Here is a 25,916-nt window from a genome sequence, read left to right as displayed (position 1 = left end):
GAGGCCCGGTGCACAAAATTCATGCACGGGTAGGGTCCCTAGGCCTGGCTGATGATCAGGGCCGATCAGGGCCTTCCTTCATTCCACACTGCCCCCTGGTGGTCAGCACACATCATAGCGAGTGATCGAACTCCCAGTCTCCTGAACTCCCCAGAGGACACTCTGCATATTAGCCTTTTAAATATATAGACTATAAAAGACAAAAGCTGTTGAAATTCCCTCAATTACTGAGATATAGCTGAATTGACTGTAAAAATACTTATTTATAAAGCAGTTGACTGTGTATGTGTGTGTAATGTTCAGTAACTCAAAACTTGTGACTACATAATGGTAAGAAGTCCCCAAAACATGCTACAAAGGAATAAAAACACACAAAATTATTAGCATAATAATGATTCAATGCTTTCATATAACTTACTCTGATAAAGTCACTCCTTACAGGTATTCACAGAAAAATTTTTTAAATGTTAACCCAAGTTGTCACTTAAATTTAGGTTAACTATGAGATGACAAAAAAAATGTTTTCCTGAAAACCACAGAAAACGTGGAGAATGGAAGTTCTTAAAAGCTGGGTGGGGTAAAGCAAGATATCCTTCTGATAAGTGACTAAACAGTCACAGTCTTTACAACATCTACATAAAAAGCAGTACTATCTCAAAATTAGAGTATGACTACTTCTTAGATAAATCAGATCTGTCTGGTTGTCTGAAATCACAAACTGAAATTAATCATAGTACTATCAAAGTGAGAGTTAGAGCCAAAACATTAAATTTAAAAAAGAACACTATTCAAACAAGGATAGAAGAGTAGGAAGATACTATGAAAGCACTCTAGATATCTTCTTTACCACATAAATTAACATCAGTTTTCTATGCCTTTGTCACTATAACACAACTCAAACTTCTGAAGAAAAGTAATGAAAAATGTGAATGGATAATAAATGAAAACTATCATTAATAAGCTGAAATGTCCAATGAGGAAGACTTTCAAATAGTCTGTATCAGGAGAGTCTAGAAATAATGCATTCAACAAAACCCAGTAGCCAATCAATCAGGCAAATGGAACTCTAGAGATAAGACTAGCAACTTGTGAGAGTTTCAGCTAATAAACGGATTATATGACTCATAGTCAAAGATGACTTAGATTCTATTCCATAATAGAGGTTAGCAACAGGAACTCTGTAACTGCCCAAGAGCAACTAAAAGTTTTGGCCTCAACAAATGACATTAAAATTAGATTTTAGACAAATCAACCTTCTAATTGATAAAACTACTTGATTATATTACCTGGGAGTGTTTAGAGGACTAAAAGAACACTCAGATAGAATCTTCTCTATTAATCCAAGAATGTGCAACAAGTTCATTAAGCACAACCAAGATTATCATTGGTAATGAAAAGTCATCAAATTTGCTTTATAAAATTTTTATTCTAAAACCTAAGAATAAAAGTCTTCATAGTAAATTCAATGGTTGACAAACTATATAACATAATTCAGTAATCTAATTTGAGAAATAAAACAAAAATTCCACAAGCTGACCTAATAAAATGACAAGTCTAAATCCTTACCTCAGAGTTTGAACCACCATCATAGGCACTGGTAGCCAATCGAGCCAAGTTACATAGATGCTGAAACAGGTTTAAGCCAGTCATGCTAATCGTTTCAGGTTTTAGCTGGGGCATCTTAAAAAAAATTTTTTAAAGCTGGTTTAGTGTGGTGAATTAACATTTTATTTTATTGGATTTAACTTAAGAGATTTAAATTAAACTTGATTTTACTGAAAATATTCTAGAAAGAAATGTAGCAGCTCAGATTTTCAATGATAATTTTAAAAATTAAAATAGATAATCTAATGAAAATTTTATTCAGGTCATAATTAAAACATCTCTCAATTGTTTCTATTTTTATACCGAACATAGACTCAAATCAGAGAAAACAAATAAAAAATTTTATCATTTAAATTTTATCATTTTTGTATACATAGATCATGCACATTTATGAGATGTGTAGCTACCTGTACAGTTTGTGTGTAAGTCACAGATTGAAATTAAGATAGTGAGGGTCTATTTGTAGCTTTGCTTTAGAACTACTAAATGACTTAATTTACATATACTCATTCACATTTACTCAATTCTACCACAGAGATCATGTGAGAGTTTGCAGAGAGCCTTTACAATCTCAAAAGCATGCAAATAATTTAAAAAGTCTATTGCTGTGTTATTATCAATGTCCTCAAAATTCAAATGGAAAATTAACACCTGAACCAATTGCTGCATCTGATAAAGGAGAAAAAAAAACTAGATAGAATGTCATTATTATCATTATAGCAATTCCTGCCTTGCCAGGGATCTACAAAAAATTCTGAATATTGGTTTACATCTGCTAGAAGACTGGCTGAACCCACAACCTATTTAACTAAGAAGAGTCACAGAACACAACTCTACACTTGTGGGTGTGGATACACTCCTGAAAATGTAACTACAATGTTATTATTTTAAAAATAAAAGACTCCCCACATTTCTTATAAGTATTTGCCTGAATTAATACTTAACACTAATTAGCATAAATACTTTAGTTAAGAAACAGAATATTTTTGTAAATAAAAACTAAATATTCATTTTGATATAAACACTAGAAGACAAAATGAAAGCAAAATCTAAGTGGCAAAAACTATATAAGGGGTGCTGAAAAACAGTACATTTACTTTTTTTAAAAGTGTTAAAAGATGAAAAATTAACATTACAGAGTTTAAGAGATAAAAAGGAGATATGGAAAAACAATAGAAACAATAAAACTGTCAAGAAATAAAATTACCTTCTCTAGGAAAAGATGTTTGTAGGTTTCCATTCCCATAGCATGTTGATCTTTACTTCGAACTTGATTTAAAAACCAATGGAGTGCATCATCATAACACTCAGAATCTTCGACTAAACAATGCCATAAAATGTCAACTTGCTCTAAACTTAACCCTAAATAAAAATTACAAATTTTGAATCATGAAACATACAATGCTTCGATCCTAATTCAATGTATTAGAAGCACCAATATATCAAAAAATAGATGTTTTATAGGCTTTTATAAATATTATTTGGTAAGAGATTTCACATAATTATGCTTTCAAATGTAGTTAAATATAACCTATATATAAATTATCTAAAAACATACAACTTATATAATATCCTAGAAGAGTCATTTGATCTGGAAAATCATTCTTCCTAAAGTATGAACATATTACTGTATTAAAGTACACATAATTAAAGGAAAGTAACCCCAAAAGTTGAGGAGTCAGTTCTAAGGTTTAAGCATTAAGAACAGAGTGGATACCATGTTCAAAGCTCATTCTATGCACACAGGAGGTAAACAATGCATGCTAATAAGCATTATTTTTGTGAACTGTGAAAAAAAGGATCCTTGTGATAAAGCAAAATGGAACTGCCTGCCTAAAACAGAGAACAACAACACATCAGGGGATACAATCAGCTGGGAAGCCAAAGTAATGAAATGAAATCTGTATGGTACTTTGACCCAAGTATTAAATGATTCCAAAATGTGACAGAAGGAAGTCAGAGAATTAATCAAAAAGAAGACAAGGCATTAAAGGCAATCTGAAGTCTGAATATGGATGAGACAATCTAAAGGGATAGAAATAAAAGCATCACACGGATTTCTAAAGTATATCATAAGGGGTTCCAAAGCCTGGGACTGCCCCCCAGAATCAGAAGTGATATGAAGTTATGACAGAATCATAAAAAACCTCTTTCTTGGAAAAAATAGGTGAGATCCAGAAAATGGAGGGGGGGGGAAGAAACCCTCAGAAAATATTTACCAAGAAGCAATACCAGTCTAAAGAGTTTAAGCCAGTGATTCCCAAAGTGGGCGCTACCGCCCCCTGGTGGGCGCTGCAGCGATCCAGGGGGGCGGTGATGGCCAAAGGTGCATTTGTTTTAACTTTTTTTGTATTACCTTTCTATTCTGAGTTCAATAAATAGTTTAATAATTTCAAACTTCAATGTTTCTAATTTACACCTTTCTTTACTATATTTTACGAAAAAGGTAGAAACATTAATACATATATCTTTCTGTTTAATTGCTATTAAAATTTTAAAAAAATTAATTTCCAAGGGGCGCTGAGTAATATTTTTTCTGGAAAGAGGGCAGTAGGCCAAATAAGTTTGGGAACCACTGGTTTAAGCAGAAAAACAGTTTCCTAGGGTCGCCAGTCCAAGCCAGCCAAACGATCTTGCCACGCCTCCCACCAAGACTTCATCAAAATGGAACACGCTATGGAAACCATGATGTTCATGTTTCATAAATTTGCTGGTGATAAAGGCTACTTAGCAAAGGAGGACCTGAGAATACTCATGGAAAAGGAGTTCCCTGGACTTTTGGAAAATCAAAAAGAATCTCTGACAGTAGACAAAATAATGAAGGACCTGGACGAATGCCAAGACAGCAGAGTGGGCTTCCAGAACTTCTTTAAGCTAACTGTCAAGCTCACCATAGCATGCAATGACATTTGTAATACACATGAAGCAGAAGGAAAGGAAGTAGGCAGCACTGAGCAGTTACTTACACCCTGATAACAGTTCTCCCAATTAGTCGCTTAAGGAATATGTGCCCCACAGCTTCCCTCTGTATGAAATTTCATGAGCAGATTGGGACCCTTAACAAATATACAAATACCGTAGCCAGTCTGGCTCAGAGGATAGAGCACTGGCATTCAGACTGAAGGGCCATGGGTTTGATTCTGGTCAAGGGCACATACCTCGGTTGAAGGCTCTATCCCCAGTCCCGGTTGGGGCATAGGCAGGGCAGAGCCAATCTATGTGTTTCTCTCACATTGATGTTTCTATCTATCTCTCCCCCTCCCTTCCACTCTCTCTAAAAATCAATGGAAAAATGTCCTCAGGTGAGGATTAACGATATGTGTGTGTGTGTGTGTGTGTGTGTGTGTGTGTGTAAAAACCCAGCCCATTCAACAGGAGAAAGAATACCACATGGTCTCACTCATTTATGGATAATTAAGACCCTTATAAACTGATGAACAAAAGTAGATACAGAGGCAGAGGAACATCAAACAGACTGTCAAACTACAGCGGGAAGTCCGGGGAGGGTTAGCGGCGGGGAGTGGAGGGTAAGAGATCAACCGAAGGACTTGTATGCATGCATATAAGCATAACCAATGGACACAAGACACTGGGGGGTAGGGGAGGCCAGGGGAAGGTCAAGGGGAGAGAGAAAAAAAGGAGACATATGTAATACTCTTTGTAATACTTTAAGCAAAAAAATAAATAAATAAAATAAAGCCAGATAAGCTTTTGATTTTTATGCTTGTATCCTCTTGACCTCAAACAAGTTTCTTTTTTAGTAAAAAACAAATAATCAGTATCCTATCAGTGTCTCACAGAAATAGTTAATGTTTGCCCTAACCGGTTTGGCTCAGTGGATAGAGCGTCGGCCTGCGGACTCAAGGGTCCCAGGTTCGATTCTGGTCAAGGGCATGTACCTTGGTTGCGGGCACATCCCCATTCGGGGGTATGCAGGAGGCAGCTGATCAATGTTTCTCTCTCATCGATGTTTCTAGCTCTCTATCCCTCTCCCTTCCTCTCTGTAAAAATCAATAAAATATATTTTTTTAAAAATAGTTAATGTTCAAAATATTTGTTCTAAGAACAACTTGTGCCTCTGGGAGTCACCATAAAACTAGAAACAACCTTTAGGGTATATAATAACTTGAAACATTAATTAAGGAGAGAGATAAGTGAAGAAAATAGATAACAGTCCTAAAAAATAGTACCCCGGTAAATTATTAATTAAATGATAAAACTGAGGTGTATTTATAAATGGCTGAATCACCAATCCACATTCAATAGGCAATGCTTTGTTATTGCTTTAAGTTTTTAAAAAAGATATTTGTTGATACGTTAATAATCAGCATTAACTTACTGAATATAACTTTGGAGTGATCATATTATACCTGACAGGAACTATACCAGTAAAAGTACAATTATGATCTGGGAGAAGTGAAATTTTCAACTTGATTCTATCTGGACAGTAGCTATAATACACAAAGAATTTATACTGTGCTTACTGTGATGGGAGCAGCAAAATAAATAATTCATTATTCAAATAGAAGAGTGGTTAACATTTTCCCATGAATCTATTCTAAGCCAACATGAAATTTAGTGGGCATGTGAAATTATTTATGCTGATAATACTTGTTTTGGCTTGACTTCTCCATGAGTAAGACAGGGTTTTTACATTTTATATTATTTATTTCCTGTATGTTATCTATAATAATGGATATGATAAATGACCTAGTAACATGAGACAAGGTTTCCTATAAAAAACAGGAGTCTTCATTTTGAAATCTGTTAGTATAACAATGTCGGTGGGATTTGTTACAAATAACTCAACTTGAAAAAATTATAGACTTAAACAGTAAAATAAACACATGGTGCATCTCGAGCACAGATATGGACTTAAAAAGAGTGATGACACCTCTCAGGCTAGTAAGACACTTATCCGTTTAACTATACTAACAGTTTAAGAAAGAGAATGTCCTCACAAATGAGGTTTACTGATGTGAACACACATAAAGAGTGTGGGGAGTGAGAGACAACATAATCAGTCTAGTAAGAGAAAAGCAGCTCTGGCAATCAATCAATCAATCAATCAATCCATCTTCCTTCTCTCTTGTGAGAACAGTTAGCATGCAGATTTGGACATGGTTCACACTCTTAATATACCTGACCAATCTCTTATTTTTTAAAGGTTAACTGTTAATGAAATAGAGTTTGAGATTAATCTAAATAAAACTACGGTCTCTAAATGTTTCTTTCTATTACCTATGAAACTAAGCAATTTTGGGTAAGATTAGCTCTGATAATAATATGTAAGACAGTATCTGTTTCCAACTGTGGTGATAGGAAGATTCTATAACCAAAGGTAATAAAAGATGCAATCACCCTAACATGATATGTTCTTGATATGAGTCATTTATCCATTGAAAAACTGGCATTTTCAGAGACTAAAGTAAGAATGTGTCAGGCTCATGCTGATATTGCCATATATACTGAGAAGACATTCATTATTGAGAATAATCTAGTGCAGTGATGGCGAACCTTTTGAGCTCGGCGTGTCAGCATTTTGAAAAACCCTAACTTAACTCTGGTGCTGTGTCACATATAGAAATTTTTTGCTATCTGCAACCATCGTAAAACAAAGACTTATATTTTTGATATTTATTTTATATATTTAAATGCCATTTAACAAAGAAAAATCAACCAAAAAAATGAGTTCGCGTGTCACCTCTGACACGTGTATCATAGGTTCGCCATCACTGATCTAGTGACTAAGACATTCATTATTGAGAATAATCTAGTAACTAAGAAATCAAAATGCGTGAGTATATTTCACTGGACACTTCTCAGTACATATCTAAAAAATGATTAAAATACTGATTTAAAAACTTACTGAAGTGATCAGGTGATCCCAGGGTTGAAAACACACAAGTCAAGAACTGAAGTCGGACTTGAACTTCAGCACTATGGCTATACCTACATATAAAAAGTCATTAAAATAATTAACCCTATTTCTTAATTACTTTTGAAGATTAAATGACCCTAATCTTAAATTATACAAAGAAGTAAAATTCATTTTCATAATTACTAAATATTTTTATTATATAACTTTGGTTACACAAAAGGTCATACAGTCAAATGTTATGTTTGAAATTTATGTTATTTAATAAATTATAAAAATCTCTAAACTATTAGAAAATGTACTTTCAAATTAGATGATCAGAAAGTACATAAGAACCCAACAGTGGAACAAATACATTTTGAAATTATGCAACATGCACATAAATTACAAGTTAAAAAAAACTAATATAGAAATTGCATGTTTCATTATCACTGTCCTTCCAATGATACAACCTTATTCCTTAAACAAGAAATGCTAGTAAAATATCATTTCCATAAATCAAGTTCTTGAGGAATTCGGCTGATACACAACTGACACTTCTGAATGTTATTTCAAATCTAAATACTATAATTCATGTGTACAAAATTCAATTGTTAATTTAAGAATTGTTTTGGAAGCTTATTAAGTAGGTAATTTTGCATAGTTTTCTGGGAATTCAGTTTGTAGGCATTTGAAAAGAAACAGCATTTTAAAAATGCTGGATGAGCCCTAACCAGTTTGGCTCAGTGGATGGAGCATTGGCCTGCAGACTGAGGGGTCCCGGGTTCGATTCCAGTCAAGGGCGTGTGCCTTGGTTGCGGGCACATCCCCAGTGGGAGGTGTGCAGGAGGCAACTGATAGATGTTTCTCTCTCATCAATGTTTCTAACTCTCTATCCCTCTCCCTTCCTCTCTGTAAAAAAATCAATTAAATATATTTTTTTAAAATGCTGGATGAGGAAACATAAGAGATGGTCTGAAGAGCTATAGACAGAGGGCCAGATTATAGCCAGCCTGAATGTCAGATAGAAGAGGTTGGTATTGATCTGGGTGGAAGTCACTGAACGATATTGGGGGGGAAAAAAGTTAATGATCAGGTTTTCATTTTAGGATTCCTTTAGCAACCCTGTGAACTGCACAGTGAACGAAGTAATATCACAAAATTCTAGTACTACAAGCACCTGAGCACTCAACCAATGAAACTGAGCACTCAATCAATGAAACAAAGTCAATGAGTTCTTATCTCTATGTTACAAAACAAAAATCTGATTGTAGATGAATTGCCCAAATTACTTTGCCAACAAAAGGCAGCAACCAGCCTGAGCCAGTTTACAGAGTCAGAGCCTCTTAAATCAATTTCCAATAATCTTTAAGTACAGATTTTTTTAAGTTTCCCCAAAATTAGTTAGTTTCAAAAATTTCATTAAATTCATTGTTACAGTTTAAAGTTTTTCTACAGATTGAGTTTGCTGGATATAGCTTTACTACTCTTTATTGTCTCATTAATATTGGCAAAAAAAAAAAAGAGAGAGAGAAGGGGGGGAACTCTGCTTCATTATTGTTGCAGTGCCCTTTGTAAAGATGAAAGTACATGTGGCAAAGTGGCTGGAGTGGGGGAGGTTGGAATATAATAAACCACTCACAGACTAAAATGCTATCTAAATAGAATTCAAGGACAGCTATTAATAGTTTCTCATCTTTTCTAATAGGACACATTTTGTAGCAGAGGCCTTGAAGTACTCTGAGACTGAGTCTGAAGGACCTTGATCACAGACATAAAAGGTGAAGAAAGTCCTATTCTTTACAAATTGCCTTTATTTCTTGAATACTTTCTTCCCTATACTCGCAAATCAGAGTAAGAGACCCATAACCCTAGGAAGCATGGATCCAGTCCGTCACCCATTCTTCAGTTTCCATAGAACCATTGGCTCTACACTTCTGTTCCCCAATGAACAAGTAGAAAATAATGTGCCATGAACTCAGTATGCTTTACCAAAGAGTAGCAAATATAAAACTGTTTTACAGCCTGAAGGAACAAAGGAGTTATACCAAAATAGTGCAGACAACATCTCTCTGCTCTAAGGTTTTATTCTCTAAAAATGCCAGGCAACAAAGCTGATTGGATGATTGGAAAGATGCTCTGGTGTACCTACGGAAATATAAAACTCATCTCCAAAGAGCACTATTCCTCTATTTTTTTACCACAGAATCAATGCTTGTAAGAGGCTCCACCTCTGGTTCTACTAACAAAGTAAGTGACAACCCTGTAGATAATGCTGTAAACAACCAAGTTTCAGACCTGTGTTTATTTTTTGTCACTTAATGTTGGGACTTTCACTTTTTTAGGGTAATTCATCTGTTTTCCACTCCTCTCTCTTAAGCACCCCATCCCTTCTCTTTAAGCCCACAGGCTGTGGTTGTGGTAGGAGCTCTTTTGTAAGTTAAGGTTTATTTCTCTTCTGATAGGTAACCTGAATTCTCTCTCTCCTGAAAATGCTGAGGATGTGGGTCACATGTGATTTAATTTCTGCTCCTTTTTTATCTTATAGATTTTATAGAGGATATATGGAGATGCTCACATTTAAGCCATAATTATCTTGACCTCTGCTTCAAGAAGAAAAATTAAAGGAGAACACAGACTATGAAGAACACTTAGAATTTTAATAGGATTTAAAGAGAATGCATCTTGCGTAGTGGTAACTTTATAAGCAAAACTATGGAATAGAGTAAATTTAGGGAAATATCTAAAAAATAATTTGATAGGCTTGTAGAATAGGATACCTTAAGAAATCATTGAGCAATAAAATAGGAAAGGCTGGCTGAGTTTAGATTTTAGAGGGCCCAGGATAGTAGGCTGTAAAAAACTGGTATTTATTTTTTATGCAGGGGAGAATCTACATGGGCTAAGGCACAAGTTTCTTGTTTGCTTTAGCAAGGTAATCACAATTTATAGATACTCTACTATGTGTCAGATATTACTTACTAAATTATTTTATTTACTCCTTACAAAAATTCATAAGGTAAGTAAATGAAATTTATTAGAGAAGTAAACAACTAAAATAAGGTGAAAACAAGAGTTTCGTAATCTAAATACATGTCTGTATGATTTTTAAAACCCATGAGCTTTCCAACAATATCATACTGACTTCCTAATTTAATAAAGATAAGAAATTAACAATCACAGGGGCAGATTTTGGCAAGAAGACTGATCCAGAGGTTGGTTAAAAGAACTGGAACAGTGTTTGTGGTAATGTCAACTTGTAAAAAGACATGAAATATATTTTAGCATTAAGGTAACTAGAGATTGATGACAGTACAAGGGAACACTCAAGAACAGGAATTATAGAAAACAGACTGTTTCCTTGTTCATAAAATGTGTGTTTATAAAATGAATTATAGAAACCCTGGCTACACTTTTTTTTTTTCTGGCTCCACTATTTATAAAATGTGTGACCTTGGGCAAGTTATTTACCTCAGAGCTTAAATGTTTTCATTTTTAAAATGCAACTACCTACCTCAAAAGAGTTGTTGTACCTTGAAGTTAATACTTATTACTTAAATGACAACTAGCACACAATATCAATGAACACTAGCTATTTTTATCAACATCATCATCATTATTCATGTTTGGAAATAAAAGAATCCCCAAAAAATCCATTTGTGGAAAAAAAAAAGTAAATTTATTTTTGAAGGTGAATAAGTATGTATGCTTTAAAGGTCTGTGACTTTTCTGAACACTTTTCCAGTCAAATCAGCTTCCATCTATGTGGAAGTTTTCTGTGTGCATATCTTCTCAGTAAATACTGTGCTACTTCTCATATTTACTAATATGCTGATATTAACAACGAGTTGGTTTCCTCAATTAGACCATCAGTCCCCATCAATTGACTCACAAGCAGTAACCTTATGAATTTTACGTGTTTACTTCTGGGCAGGCATTTCCCTGTAAGCATAGTTTTAAATACAGCTATATCACTGACCAATTTCTACCAATTCTTATCCAGAGTCAGTTCAACATATCCAGAGAACATTTTTAATGATGAAATATTAACCAGTTATGCCACCAGTTTTTAAACTTTCCACACATGTCCTAAACTTTTTAAACTAGTATCCAATTAAAGTAATAAAGGAAAATGTTTTAAATTAATTATATGTTAAATATATTTGTTTGAAAGTAAATATTTAAAAATTTTAGAGTCAATGCCCCTAATACATTAAGACACAGATACTGATGATTTCTGGGGAAAATTTACTTTTAGTTCCTGAAAACAACTTTGAACAGAAATCAATAGTGAAGGTTAACCATGCCCAAGTTATAAAAGATTAAGAATTACAAAAATAACTTTATGAAATACAACTTTAAAAAATCCTTTCTTTCTCTTAAATTTTTCACAACATTTTTATCTTCTATATAAAAGAAATAGAAACACTGGAAAATTATCTTTCAGAGGACAATCAAGAGTTAAACATAACTAACCTAATTAAGAGATACTTACAGTGCATGTTTTTGCCTTCCTTCTCTTACAGACTGAATATAGTATACCAAATTATCAAAGAAAAGCTTCATCATATTCAGTTCTTTTTCTGCCCACCTGGACCAATTGAAAGAAAAAATAATTTTAAAGCCATAAGGTAAGATAATAAATCTATTATAGAATGGAAAAAAATATATATATATATATATATTAAAATCTTCAAATACAAAAATCTTTTCATTACTAAAACTTACACCTTAATTTTTATTAAAGTATCAATGTTGTTTTATTTTATTTTATTGCTTAAAGTATTACAAATAGTAGTACATGTTTTTTTTTTCTCCCATTGACATCCCTCCCCTGCCTTCCCACTGTAGTTTGACAGTCTGTTCGATGCTTCTTTGCCTCTGTATCTATTTTTGTTCATCAGTTTATAATGTCTTTTAATATCAAAATACTCAATCCTTGTGAAGGGGGAAAATGTCTGGTACAGTGCTAATTATAAATGGTTATCATGAATATTAAAAATGTCTGACACAGTCCATATAAGAATAGACTGTACGCATTGGTCATTATTTAGCAGAATTTAGTAGAGGGCCTGACATATAAAACACATACAATATAAAATTACTAAACCAGAAAATTTTACTATCAATATGTAATCTGCTTATTTTTTTTTAACAATTTTTAAAAATCAAATAAATATTCAGGTATTAAACTCCAAAGTAGGGGGAAAAAGAAATAGTGGTAAATATAATCAGAGATCCCAGGATCTTTAACTTCCATAACTAACACTCTATCTTACACAATATTTACTAACAACACACCTGCTAAAATGTATAGATATAAAAGGATTAAAACTCCCAAACTTCTAATGTAGTTTAAATCACGTTTTGCTATATAGTTTTCTTTTCAAAATAAGTTACTCTCACTTTGCCAATCATTTAATGAAGATCAAGTGGTAGAAAGAAAACCTAAAACTTAAGGCTTAAAACCAGTTCTAACAGACTTGCTCCACAGCTTTGAGCAAGTAACCTGACCTCTTGAAGTCTGTTTGCTTGTTACCTGAACATTTACTAAGAGAATCAGGGACAACTTTCAATTTTAATATATGGCCCTAAGAGTTTAACAGATAATATTTACCAATGTTGAGGGCTGCTGCACATAACAGATTCACAATAAATGGTTTTTGTTATTACTGATACTAAATAATCATAAGGGAGCTCAGGGTTCTGATAAGATTTAGGATACCAGTCTCATGTTAGAGACCCAGTGATCTGTCATTAACTGAGCTTATTTACATTTAATTTAAAGAACAAGCTCGAAGAGTTTCGACTCAACATATTTAAGTTCAGGAACTAGATAAATAACTATATATTCAGAGTTTGCCTCTTCTACAAGAATGTTACCCTTTCTTCCTCCTTAATAATAACCACCTCAAATAGCCACAATATGTCAACAATTTGCCCAAGTGAATTCCTTTCATACTTTAGAATTTTGTGATTCAGCCATTTAAACACTATGGGAAGTGTCAATGAAGTAAGACTCATGCTATTCTTGTATTTTAAGGATGCTAAAAGTTTCCCTCTGTTTAGCAGCTCAAGGACCTTCCTTGCATTCACAATCTAGAATGATCACTAGAGTCATATTGCAATATTAACCAAAGACTTTCTAAGATGCTTTTAAAAAAATAGAGGTTCATGTTAAATAGATCTCCTTTAAAAGAGCAATAAATAAACAAGAGCTATAACTCAGGAGAACTATAATGAAGACTTTCTAAGATGCTTTTAAAAAAATAGAGGTTCATGTTAAATAGATCTCCTTTAAAAGAGCGATAAATAAGCAAGAGCTATAACTCAGAACTATAATGTAGACTTCCAAGAATTTTTTAAATGGTATTCATTTTGAAAGCAAGCAAAGTGCAAGTGCTCTTACCATCTAATCTTAGGTTTGAGAAGCTAACTAGGTAAAAAGCCATCCTACTTGACTTCAAAAATGAATCCTTCAACAAATCTAATTTTTCCTAAAGTTTAAATGTCTCTGAAATCTCTCCAAAAGTCTATTTTGAATAAGCAAGTACCATATTCTTATAGATTAATGAAGTGCTTGTGATAGCTAACTTTCTCTAGAATGTTACCAAAAACTAGATCAATTTCACAAAGAATAGAATGGGGTCAAGATTACCCCAACATGATGTAATGTCTAGAACCAATTCCTAGGCACAGGAAAAATAAAAGATATCCTAGAGTGTTCATTTTAGTGGGGATTTTCTTCAGGAGTTCTTTGGTATGGCCAGGTATACTAAAAATCGTCACCCTAAAATTAGAGCACTAATTGCTACAACATTTTTCTCAAACTATAAAGAATACAAAAGTCAGATTTTCCTACTGATGGGAATATAATTTCCATGGAGCTAAGTGGAAGAGATAGCACTCTTAAAAATCGAAGAAAACATTTGAACCACATGAAAGTCAAAATTTTCTGGTACAAAATAAAAATCAGTAAGTTATTAAAAACCTTGTTTGATAACTATGATTTGAAAAAAGATCTTTAAAATGAATAAATTTTTTTTATTTACTTACATTGTAATCCAATGTGTATCATAACTACTCCCAAACTGCTGAAAAGTACCAAACAGTTTTGGAAGAAGCCGAAGTGAAATTACAACTGATCTGAAACAGCAAAAACAGATATTTATAGAATAAACTAATTTTAACTACTATCAGTAATTCTAGCTTTTTACAAAAATTCAACTATTTTTAAGATCTTAAATGCAAAAAATTCAATGAATTTACATATATATTTCTTACACAAACATTAAAATTTTTTCTTCTGAAGTACAAATTTATACAATGGGGCAAGAAATCAAGTTTTACAATTCCAATCCAAGACTTTTAAAGTAAAATACACTATAAATATCTGAGTATAAAAGCAAGTGAAAAGTATTTAAAGGTAACTTGGTCGTTTCTTTTTCCCCCCGTGAAAGTACATATTCTTTAACAAGTCATGGGGGCTCTAAGAATTTAATTAAGGAAAACAGAAAGCAGAAACCAGAGTGGGGCTTCTCAAAGTTTAATGTGGAATTCATTCACCTGAGGGAATTTTGTTAAAATACAAATTCTGATTCAGTAGGTCTAAGGTAGGTTCAGAAATTTTGCATTTATAACAAGATCACCAGTGACAAACTGTTGGGTTTATGGACCACATTCTGAGAAACAATAATCAAGAGAACATTTATTTCAAACTATACAAATGATCACTTTCTCCCTAATTTTCAGCGAAGTTGAGATTCACTGCATTAGGAACCATGTTAACAATGAAAGCACACAATATACCTCAAGTATGAAGGAGCAAAAGATTAATAGGAAAGCTCACACAAGTACATCCGAGTATGCCTATCCTATATAATAAAAGGCTAATATGCAAATCGACCAAACGGAAGAACTACCGGTCGCTATGACATGCACTGACCACCAGGGGGCAGATGCTCTCAATGCAGGAGCTGCTCCCTGGTGGTCAGTGCGCTCCCATAGGGGGAGCGCCGCTCAGCCAGAAGCCGGGCTCATGGCTGGCGAGTGCATTGGCAGTGGCGGGAGCCTCTCCCACCTCCGCAACAGAGCTAAGGATGTCCAACTGACAGCTTAGGTCCACTCCTCATGGGGAGTGGGCCTAAAGCCGTCAGTCGGACGTCCCCCGAGGAATCCTGGACTGCGAGAGGGCGCAGGCCGGGCTGAGGGACCCCAAACCTCTAGTCTTCGTATAAGGAAGATATTGGCATACAAATCCCAGGTAGTCTTAGTAGGTAAGGAGATTGGCTGCATGAGCCTTCAAAGAAGGACAAACTCTAATGAGATACTGTTTTGTTTTTTTAAAGCTCAGGAGAAAAAAGTTGGCACCCTAACCACAAGTCTGGTGTACAAGTTAGTCCTCCAAAATGCCTACTCTTTGAGAAGGGTACCAGGGATAGGAGTAACAGGTTTGAGTGGGAGGGAAACAGTGGTGGAATACTGAGTAGCAGAAATTAGAAAGAAAACTTATCTATGAATGAAATCCAAAGTACTTAAATTGGACTACAAAGCCCTGTGTGATAAGTCCTTACTCCTATCAGTCTATTTCCTTCGGACCTTTCTCTTTGCTATCCCTTCAACACACATAAGCACATTATTGCTAGAGGCCTTCACTTTTGCTTGTACTTGGAAATGCTCTTTATCTACAGGACTACTCCTTCTCTTACTTTATTCATGTTTCCTCAACAGTCATCAGAAAAGATGACCAGGACAATTCTCTATTAAATAACACCCTTGAATTGAATCGCTTTATTCCTCTTGATTTCTTCCCATTTTTCTTCATCATCTAAAAAATATTCCTTTATTTTAATGTGTCCATCATTGATATGTGCTCAATGAGAGCAAAGACTATCTTACTAAAATTCTCTGCATATGATGCACACTGAACATATACTTACTAGGTGTATCGGTTAATAATGCGAATTTTGTAATCAGAGAAAACATGATAATTTCAAAAGAAACATCAAAAGTGCTTTATTCAAAGTAATGTCCATCGCTAGCTACACATTTCCTCCTTCTTTCAGGTAATTTGTGGATACCGTCCCAATAGAACTTTTCTTGTTTGAGGCAAACCATTCAGAGACCCAATTTTCCACTTCTTCGTACGTTTTAAGGTAATGCTCAGAAAGTTCGTGTGCCATCGATTAGAACAAGTGGTAATCTGAAGGAGGAAGGTCTGGTGAATACAGCTGGTGGGTTAATACTTCCCAGGCAAGATCTTTAAACATGTCTTTAACTGGTTTTGAAGTGTGTGATGGTGTGTCATCATGAAGCAAAATTACTTTGCCTTGTCTTCTGGCACATTCTGGTCGTTTCACGATCCAAGTATGGTTCAAATTCATTATTTGTTGTCGGCAGCGATCAGCATTAACAGTTTCACCTGGTTTTAGAAGCTCATAATACACCACACCTTCCTGATCTCACCAAATGCAGAGCATTGTCTTCTTTCCGAAGCGATTTGGTTTGCACTCGATGTTGATGGTTGACCTGGATCAACCCATGATCCTGTGCATTTGGGATTCTCAAAATAAATCCACTTTTCATCGCCAGTCATAATTTGATGCAAAAAAGACTTTCTTTCATGTCTTTGAAGCAACATTTGACTGATGACTTTTCGGTTTTCCATTTGTCTTTCGTTCAATTGGTGTGGCACCCATTTTCCTACCTTTAAGATCTTTCCCATTGATTGTAATCCGATCGGAAATTGTTTGCTGAGCAACGATTAATCTTTCTGCAAGTTGTTTTTGAGTATGACACACATCTTCATCCAATAATGCTTGTAATTGTTGGTTTTCAAACTTTTTTGGTTGACCTGGACGTTCTTTGTCTTTGACATCGAAATCATGACTTTTAAAGTGTTTAAACCAGCGTTCACAAGTATCTTGAGATGCAGCATGTTCACCATAAGCTTCCCAAAGTATTTAGCAGCACTTTTCTTCAAAATAAAGTAATGAATTAAAACTTCTTGCAAATGCTCTTTTTTTTGGCACGAAATACGACATTTTTAAGCATAAAAATATCTATGATGTTAACACCTTCAGAAAATTTGACATATGAAGTTTTGAAGCTTGTTGTCAATACAACAAAATAGCATAATATCAAATCGCATATATATCAACATATGTGTAACTCCATCTATTGGAAAAAATCCGCATTATTAGCCGGTACACCTAGTAAATAATGAACCAGCAAAGAACGTAAAAGCAAGATTCTCAGGGAAGGAGATGAGCAACTTTATATTTATGTATTTAAATCCTCACCCAAGGATATGTTTTTCTTGATTTAGAGAGAGAGAGAGAGAGAGATCGGTTACGTGCCCAAACAGGGGACCCAACCCACAACCTAGGTATGTGCCCTAACAGGAATTGAACCCACAACCTCTTCGGTGTATGGGACAACACTCTAACCATCTGAGCCCCACCCAATCAGGGTGATGACCAACTTTTTAAATGCTATATAACTGTCATGAAGAATCAGGGCAAAAAAAAATACTACCGGATAACAAAACAAAACAAAACAGAATGTTAGAATGTTAAAGGATCAAACCTACATTGGTAAAGATTAAGGAGAACATAGTGAAGTAATGAGGACAGTTAGTGCCTGGGATATCCGCACTATAAAGTGCAATATAAATATTCTTCAAATATTTAAAAACATTAACATTCTAAAGTATATTTTTAAAATATGACTGTCAAGCACTAACCGGTTTGGCTCAGTGGATAGAGCGTCAGCCTGCGGACTGAAAGGTCCCAGGTTCGATTCCGGCCAAGGGCATATACCTTGGTTGCGGACACATCCCCAGTAGGAGGTGCAAGAGGCAGCTGATCGACGTTTCTCTCTCATCGATGTTTCTAACTCTCTATCCCTCTCTCTTCCTCTCTGTAAAAAATCAATAAAATATATTTAAAAATAAAAAATAAAATAGGACTGTCAAAAACTGTCAGTTTCTTAAAACCCCATGAGACTACAATACCATTTTTAGGTAGTTGATTAAAATGAAAAAATATGTAGGTCTATACATATTTTTTAAAGTATTTTTTAAATATTAAGATTTTTAATATTTTTCTGCAAGTTGCATAGTGGTGTTTGGAAAAACAGGCCATGGAGAATGAAGGGGAATTTCAGATTCTTTATCTAAAATCCTTCGTCAAATTTCAGAAACATTTGTGGTTTTTCCTAAGAATCTATAATAATAAAAGAGTAATATGCTAAATAGACCGAATGTCCTTTCGGATGAAGCCGAGAACGGAGCAAAGCCCGGTTCCCAGGTGCCTGCCAGTGGCCGGGTCCCGGGTGCCAGAGGGAAGCTGGTGCCAGCAGCCAGGGGAAGAAAGGCCTACTCTTACACGAATTTTCATGCACTGGGCCTCTGGTTAACATATAAAACACTAGACCTAAGGCAGTGATTTTATCCTTTTTCATCTCATGGCACACATAAACTAGTTACTAAAATTCTGTAGCACAGCTAAAGAGTATACTTTTGCCAATCTGACAAAAAAATGCACATAGTTTTGATTCATTCACACCAGATGGCTATTGTTGTGTTGGTTATTGTCATTTTTTTTATTTGACAATCTAAGGGAAAAGAAATCAGTGCCCCATAATCAGGTATTGCATGTTTTCAAAATTCTTGTTAAGTGGACATTGGTTGAGTGGATAATGGTGTGGTTCATGTAAAAGAACCAAAACCAGAAATTTGGATAGAAATGAGACTCATCTTCCATCTACTCTTCCCCGAAGAGGAATGTTTTTCTCCACAATTTATTTATAACCATTAAATTATCAAGAAATGATTACAAATTAAATTACTAAAACATTTTTAAAGTTTTTCCTAAGATTATCAGAAAATTTTTCAAATTTTCTCCTTAAAAATTTTCCAAGAATATAGAAGTCACACATTTTAAGTGCTATACATTTATTTTAATTTTAATATATTTTTGTTGATTTGAGAGAGGAAGGGAAAGGAAGAGACAGAAACATCAACAATGAGAGAGAATCATGGATAGGCTGTCTCCTGTACACTGGGGACTGAGCTCGCAACCCGGGCATGTGCCCTTGAGCAGAACTGAATCCAGGACCCTTGAGTCCGCAGGCCGATGCTCTATCCACTGAGCCAAACTGGCCAGGGCTTGAATACTTTATAAGAAATGACTAAATCCAAATTCAAAGTGACCCCAAAATACTGCATTTTATTTAAACTGATAAATTTAAAAGTAAAAAAATGATATAAAGTACCTATTTATTACAGACTAAAAATCACTTACAAAATGGAAACAATTTATTTGATTGGTGACATAAATTATTATTTCCATGTTGAAGCTTTGATTGCTGAATGCTTACAAAACTCAATATAAAAAGAACTGTATATTCAAACGTTTATTTCAAAAAATCTTCCAAGAGTGAATCTTTCAAATACCAAAACACAAGGCTAGGCAACAATGTCAAAAAGGTTCAATAATCCAGAGTAACAAATACTAATTTTAGACTCAAGAAAAATGCTATTACACTAAACTGTCGTAGTTCTTTGCTTTATTCTAAGAGTTTCTGTTGTAAACAGAAGAATATTACCAAGCCAGCAATTTTCAACCTGTGTGCCTGTGGACACTGGTGTGTAGCTAGAATTTTTAAAACATGGAATACCTAATTATTTAGTCAGGGGCACTGATATCTTTTATTTATTTATAAATAATAAATTATTTATTAATTATTGTATTATGTCTTTTTAAATACAAACAACTGTATATAACAAGAGTTGATGCAAAATCCTGTTTATAATATAGTCATTATGAAGGTTAAAACATAACAAAAGGACTCCACCAAGATGGCGGCATAGGTAAACACCGGAGACTGCTGCCGCAAACAACCACTTCAAAAATACAACTAAAAGACGGAACAGACATCACCCAGAACCACAGGAAGGCTGGCTGAGGAGAGACTCTTCAACTAGAAGGAAAAATAACAGCACACCGAGGCTCAGAGGAGACGCAGTGTGGAAAATACTCAGGTGCGGAGGTGCGCGCGCAAAGCGGGCTGGTGGCTGAGAGCGCGGTTGTCGTTTTCGGTCAGGGGGGAGTCTCAGACTCTGAGCTCCAGATACGGGCGAATCGCTGGGGACTCGGACCCAAACGGGAGAAGCGGGAGTGTCTGGCATCAGTTGGAAGGCAGCTTTCCCTCCGAGGTTTGCAGCGGTTCCGGGGGTTCTGAGAAGCAGAGCCTCTGGGAACAGGACTGAGGGCACCATAACGGCTCCCTCCGCCCGCCCTGTTGAGCCCGCCCCGCCCAAGCCCTGCGCAGAGCCATTTGCCGGATCGCCTCAGGCAAAGGCTAGATTAGCACCTCCCCAGAGGACAGAAGTTTTCCGCGGCAGACACAGCTGATTCACACAGCCAGTCGGCCTGGTGGTCAAATCCCTCTAGTATTAACTACAACAATCAAGGCTCAACTAGAACAAGACTGCGCACAAAGACCACTAGAGGGTGCACCAAGAAAGCATAAAAAATGCGGAGACAAAAAAACATGACAGAAATGGACGATATAGAGCTAAAAAACGCAATTTTGAGGGCTTGCAATAAACTTCTGGAGAGCCTCACGAAAACTAATGAGACCCTCAATGCTATGATAAAGAACCAACTAGAAATTAAGCATACACGGACTGAAATAAAGAATATTATACAGACACCCAATAGCAGACCAGAGGAGCGCAAGAATCAAGTCAAAGATTTGAAATGCGAAGAAGCAAAAAACACCCAACCGGAAAAGCAAAATGAAAAAAGAATCCGAAAATACGAAGATAGTGTAAGGAGCCTCTGGGACAGCTTCAAGCGTACCAACATCAGAATAATAGGGGTGCCAGAAGATGAGAGACAGCAAGATATTGAAAACCTATTTGAAGAAATAATGGCAGAAAACTTCCCCCACCTGGTGAAAGAAATGGACTTACAGGTCCAAGAAGCGCAGAGAACCCCAAACAAAAGGAATCCAAAGAGGACCACACCAAGACACATCATAATTAAAATGCCAAGAGCAAAAGACAAAGAGAGAATCTTAAAAGCAGCAAGAGAAAGAGACTCAATTACCTACAAGGGAATACCCATACGACTGTCAGCTGATTTCTCAACAGAAACTTTGCAGGCCAGAAGGGAATGGCAAGAAATATTCAAAGTGATGAATACCAAGAACCTACAACCAAGATTACTTTATCCAGCAAAGCTATCATTCAGAATTGAAGGTCAGATAAAGAGCTTCACAGATAAGGAAAAGCTAAAGGAGTTCATCACCACTAAACCAGTATTATACGAAATGCTGAAAGGTATCCTTTAAGAAGAGGAAGAAGAAAAAGGTAAAGATACAAATTGTGAACAACAAACATGCATCTATCAACAAGTGAATCTAAGAACCAAGTGAATAAATAATCTGATGTACAGAATGAACTGGTGATTATAATGAATCAGGGACATAGAAAGGGAATGGACTGACTATTCTTGGCGGGGAAAGGGGAATGGGAGATGCGGGAAGAAACTGGACAAAAATCGTGCACCTATGGATGAGGACAGAGGGTGGGGTGGGAACTGGGAGGAGGGGAGTTATGGGGGAAAAAAAAAAGAGGAACAAATGTAATCTGAACAATAAAGATTTAAAAAATAAATAAATAAATAAAATGGATAAGATGCAAAAAAAACAAAAAACAATAAAGATAGATTTTTTAAAAGATAAAGCATAATTTAGCTTATTTTGCAAGACTAACTTGTCCTTGGTCATTTCTTGCTTATGCCTCTGGGAGGAGAGGAGTTATGGGGGCGGGGGGGGGAGAGGAACAGATGTAATCTGAACAATAAAGATTAAAAAAAAATAATAACAAAAAAGTGCACAATACCATCCATTTCTTAATTATCTGAACTTTTATTTATATTAATAGGGTTCCTGACATATGCAATCATTTTACTCATGAAATCATTTGTACATAAAGGCAAAAAAATTGAACACTTAGGTTCAAGTAACTATAGGGAATCAATGGCAAAAAGTAGCGCATTGAATAGGTTCCCAGAGTCACAATTCAATTCTTAGGACACAGAGTTTCAAGGATACCTAGGAACCGGATGTGGACCTAGTAAACATAAACACTGGTAAACATTAACAACTAACGGGGCTGACTACCACCCAACCCTTACATTTCTACTCTACTCACTGGGCAGCAGTCTTATCTCACTCATCCTTGGTACAAACATTAAGCTCATAATATTGTGGGAGCTACTTTCTGCCTCATGCTCTCACATCATGACAACATTCTGCAAACACATTCTACCACGTGTTTCTGCATGTAACTTTAAACATTCTGCACTGCGGAAATGTTATGTGCCTTATAAACCAATCTACCTAGGGATAAATGTGCACACGGCACATCCTCTATCAGTGATGGCGAACCTTTTGAGCTCAGCGTGTCAGCATTTTGAAAAACCCTAACTTAACTCTGGTGCCATGTCACATATAGAAATTTTTTGATATTCGCAACCATAGTAAAACAAAGACATATTTTTGATATTTATTTTATATACTTAAATGCCATTTAACAAAGAAAAATCAACCAAAAAAAATGAGTTCGCGTGTCACCTCTGACACGCATGTCATAGGTTTGCCATCACTGTCCTATATAATAAAAGGCTAATATGCAAACTGACCGAACAGCGAAACGATTGGTTGCTATGACATGCACTGACCACCAAGGGGCAGACATTCAACGCAGGAGGTGCACCCTGGTGGTCAGTGCACTTCCACAGGGGAGCACTCTTAGTGAGAAGCCGGGCTAATGGCTGGCGAGTGCAGCAGCAGTGGCAGAAGCCTCTCCTGCCTTCTTGGCAGCGCTAAAGATGTCCGACTGCCGGGCCTAAGCCGTTAGTCGGACATCCCCCAAGGGCTCCTGGACTGCAAGAGTGAACAGGCTGGGCTAAGGGACACTCCCGAGTGTACAATTTTCGTGCACTGGGCCTCTAGTGTTAAATATTACAGAGAAAGATTACACAGGCTTGTTTTTTTTAATGTTTGCAATGGTTCCATATAAATGATAGAATTATAGGCGAGTATGGAAGACTTAAGTTTCTTCTTCAGATCTGTTTCCTGAGAAGTAATGAGTCAAAATTATTGTTCAAAAATAACTATGTTCATTTTATAAAATTAGTTGGAATATGACCACAGAAAAGCAAAAGATCACAAAAAATGCTGACAGGTTTATAAACCGTGGAGAGTGAGGAACTGAATAGAAAATAAAAAGATTAGCATAGAGAAATAAAAAGAAACATAAAGACTCTAAGTACAAAAAAAATTAACACCATCAAGAAGTAAACCTCTGATTTTTGTCAAATGTAAGGAAAATGGTAAATGTGTTAAGGTTACACTGCCCCATTGTTTAACATAACTAAGAACTTTCCTATTTAATGAGCACACTTGTGCAAGTTTCTTTCTTACTGTGATGATAAACTGTGTTACTGTGTTTAGAATAGGATTTCTCAACTCTGATGTCATTACTGACATTCTGGACCATATAATTCTCTGTTGTACAGGGCTGTCCTCTGCCTGGAAGGATGTGCGTTATAAACGAATCTGCCTAGGGATAAATGTGCACAAGGCACATGTTGAATATTACAGAGAAACATTACGCAGGCATTTTTAGCAGCAACTCCAGCCTGTACTAGTAATAACACATCTAAACCTACTCATTAGTGTAACAATCCAAAGTATCTCCAGCCCAGACAGTGTAGGTCAGTGGTTGAGTGTCGACCTATGAACCAGGAGGTAACAGCTGGATTCCCGGTCAGGGCACATACCCAGGTTGCAGGATCGATCCCGTGTGGGGCATGCAGGAGGCAGCTGATCAATGATCCTCTCTCATCATTGATATTGCTCTCTCTCTCTCCCTCTCTGAAACCAATAAAAATATATTTTTAAAAAAGGAAAAAGAAAAAAAAGTATCTCCAGACATAAATACTGGGGACAAAGTGGAGAGAATCACCCCCATTGAAAACCAATGGTTTATCAGGAAACACAGACTAGTGATGATTAAAATATTTTCAAACTTATTTTTTTCCACTTGCGATGGTAACTTCAGTAAGTGCAGCTGATATACTGCATATGTTGCATATATCATTGGCTGAAAAATGCTGCTATGTTCTATGTATTGTCACATATGACTAATGTCTTTTATAGTAAGACTAGCATGATATAGCAACCCTCTGAGGAGGAAAGTCTGAGGGCAAAATTAACTTCAACATAATAGTTATGTTTGAAGCCATTAAAAAATTCATTAAGTGAGCCCTAGCCTGTGTGGCTCACTTGGTTGGGCATTGTCCCCTATACCAAAAGGTTGCCAGTTTGATTCCTGGTCAGGGCATATGCTCAGTTTTCCGGTTCCATCCCCAGTGGGGAACGTGTAGGATGCAGCAATCATGCTTAGCTCTCACATGGATATTTCCTCTCTCTCTCTCTAAATATGAGTGAAAATATTTTTTTTTCAATCATTACATGATTAGTGTGCAGGGAATGCCTCAAAACAAATGTAAAATGTTTCATCTTCAACCAATTTGGGAGTAGACAAATTCAAGCTTAATAAGAGATCCAGATTGACAATTTTCATTTTATACACATATTTTTCCTTTTGTCCTTTTATGAGAAAAATATGCTAATAGTGGAAAAATGGAAAACAGAAAAGCATAAAGAAAAAACAACACCACCTCAGTCCTACCAGAAAATAACCATTTACAATCTCATATTGATTGCAGTTTTTTTAGTAAATTGGCCTATGAATATATGCCCATCCTATATAATAAAGGGCTAATATGTAAATCGACCAAACGTCGGAACGACTGGTCGCTATGACATGCACTGACCACCAGGGGGCAGATGCGAATGCAGGAGCTGCCCCCTGGTGGTCAGTGCACCAGAAGCCGGGCTCACGGTTGGTGAGCACAAGGTCGGTGGCGGGAACCTCTCCCGCCTCCGTGGCAGTGCTAAGGATGTCCAACTGCCGGCTTAGGCCTGCTCCCGCCAGTCGGAGGGCTCCTGGACTGAGAGAGGGCGCAGGCCAGGCTGAGGGGCCCCCTGGAGTGCACGAAATCCGTGTACCGGGCCTCTAGTGTTATTATATAATCTTTGAAAACAAGACTCTAAAAGACTACATGATATCTTATCTTTCAGTTTTTTCTTTTTATTGAAGTATAACATACATGCAAAAACATATATAAATCTAAGTAATAGTTCAAAATATTAGGTGAACATACCTGTGCAACCAGTACTATCAATAAATTACCAGCATACCAGAAGCTTTCATTGTGCCCCTTTCCAACACTAACAACACAAGAGTAGCCATTATCCTGACTACTAAATATAATAGTTTTCATGTTCTTAAACATTATAAAATTAAAGA

General features: G+C 35.8%; 1 protein-coding gene and 1 pseudogene across 5 annotated transcripts in view; one reads left to right on the top strand and one right to left on the bottom strand.

Moving 5' to 3' along the window:
• USP34 (ubiquitin specific peptidase 34) overlaps positions 1-25,916 on the bottom strand; it is a 203,004-nt gene that overhangs the window by 128,751 nt on the left and 48,337 nt on the right. For all 5 annotated transcript variants that reach the window (XM_014532016.1, XM_005884578.2, XM_014532014.1 and 2 more), the window contains 5 exons: positions 14,519-14,608; positions 11,958-12,053; positions 7,475-7,557; positions 2,813-2,967; positions 1,567-1,680 (listed from right to left, as the gene is read on the bottom strand). In XM_014532016.1, coding sequence (XP_014387502.1) covers positions 1,567-1,680; positions 2,813-2,967; positions 7,475-7,557; positions 11,958-12,053; positions 14,519-14,608 — 538 coding nt within the window. The remainder of the gene's footprint in view (positions 1-1,566; positions 1,681-2,812; positions 2,968-7,474; positions 7,558-11,957; positions 12,054-14,518; positions 14,609-25,916) is intronic.
• On the top strand, positions 4,193-4,549 carry LOC102259098 (annotated as a pseudogene).

Source organism: Myotis brandtii, unplaced genomic scaffold, assembly GCF_000412655.1.
Source record: "Myotis brandtii unplaced genomic scaffold, ASM41265v1 scaffold84, whole genome shotgun sequence".
NCBI lineage: Eukaryota > Metazoa > Chordata > Mammalia > Chiroptera > Vespertilionidae > Myotis > Myotis brandtii.
Note: the sequence above shows the minus strand (reverse complement) of the source record. Positions and strands in the feature narration are given on the sequence as shown.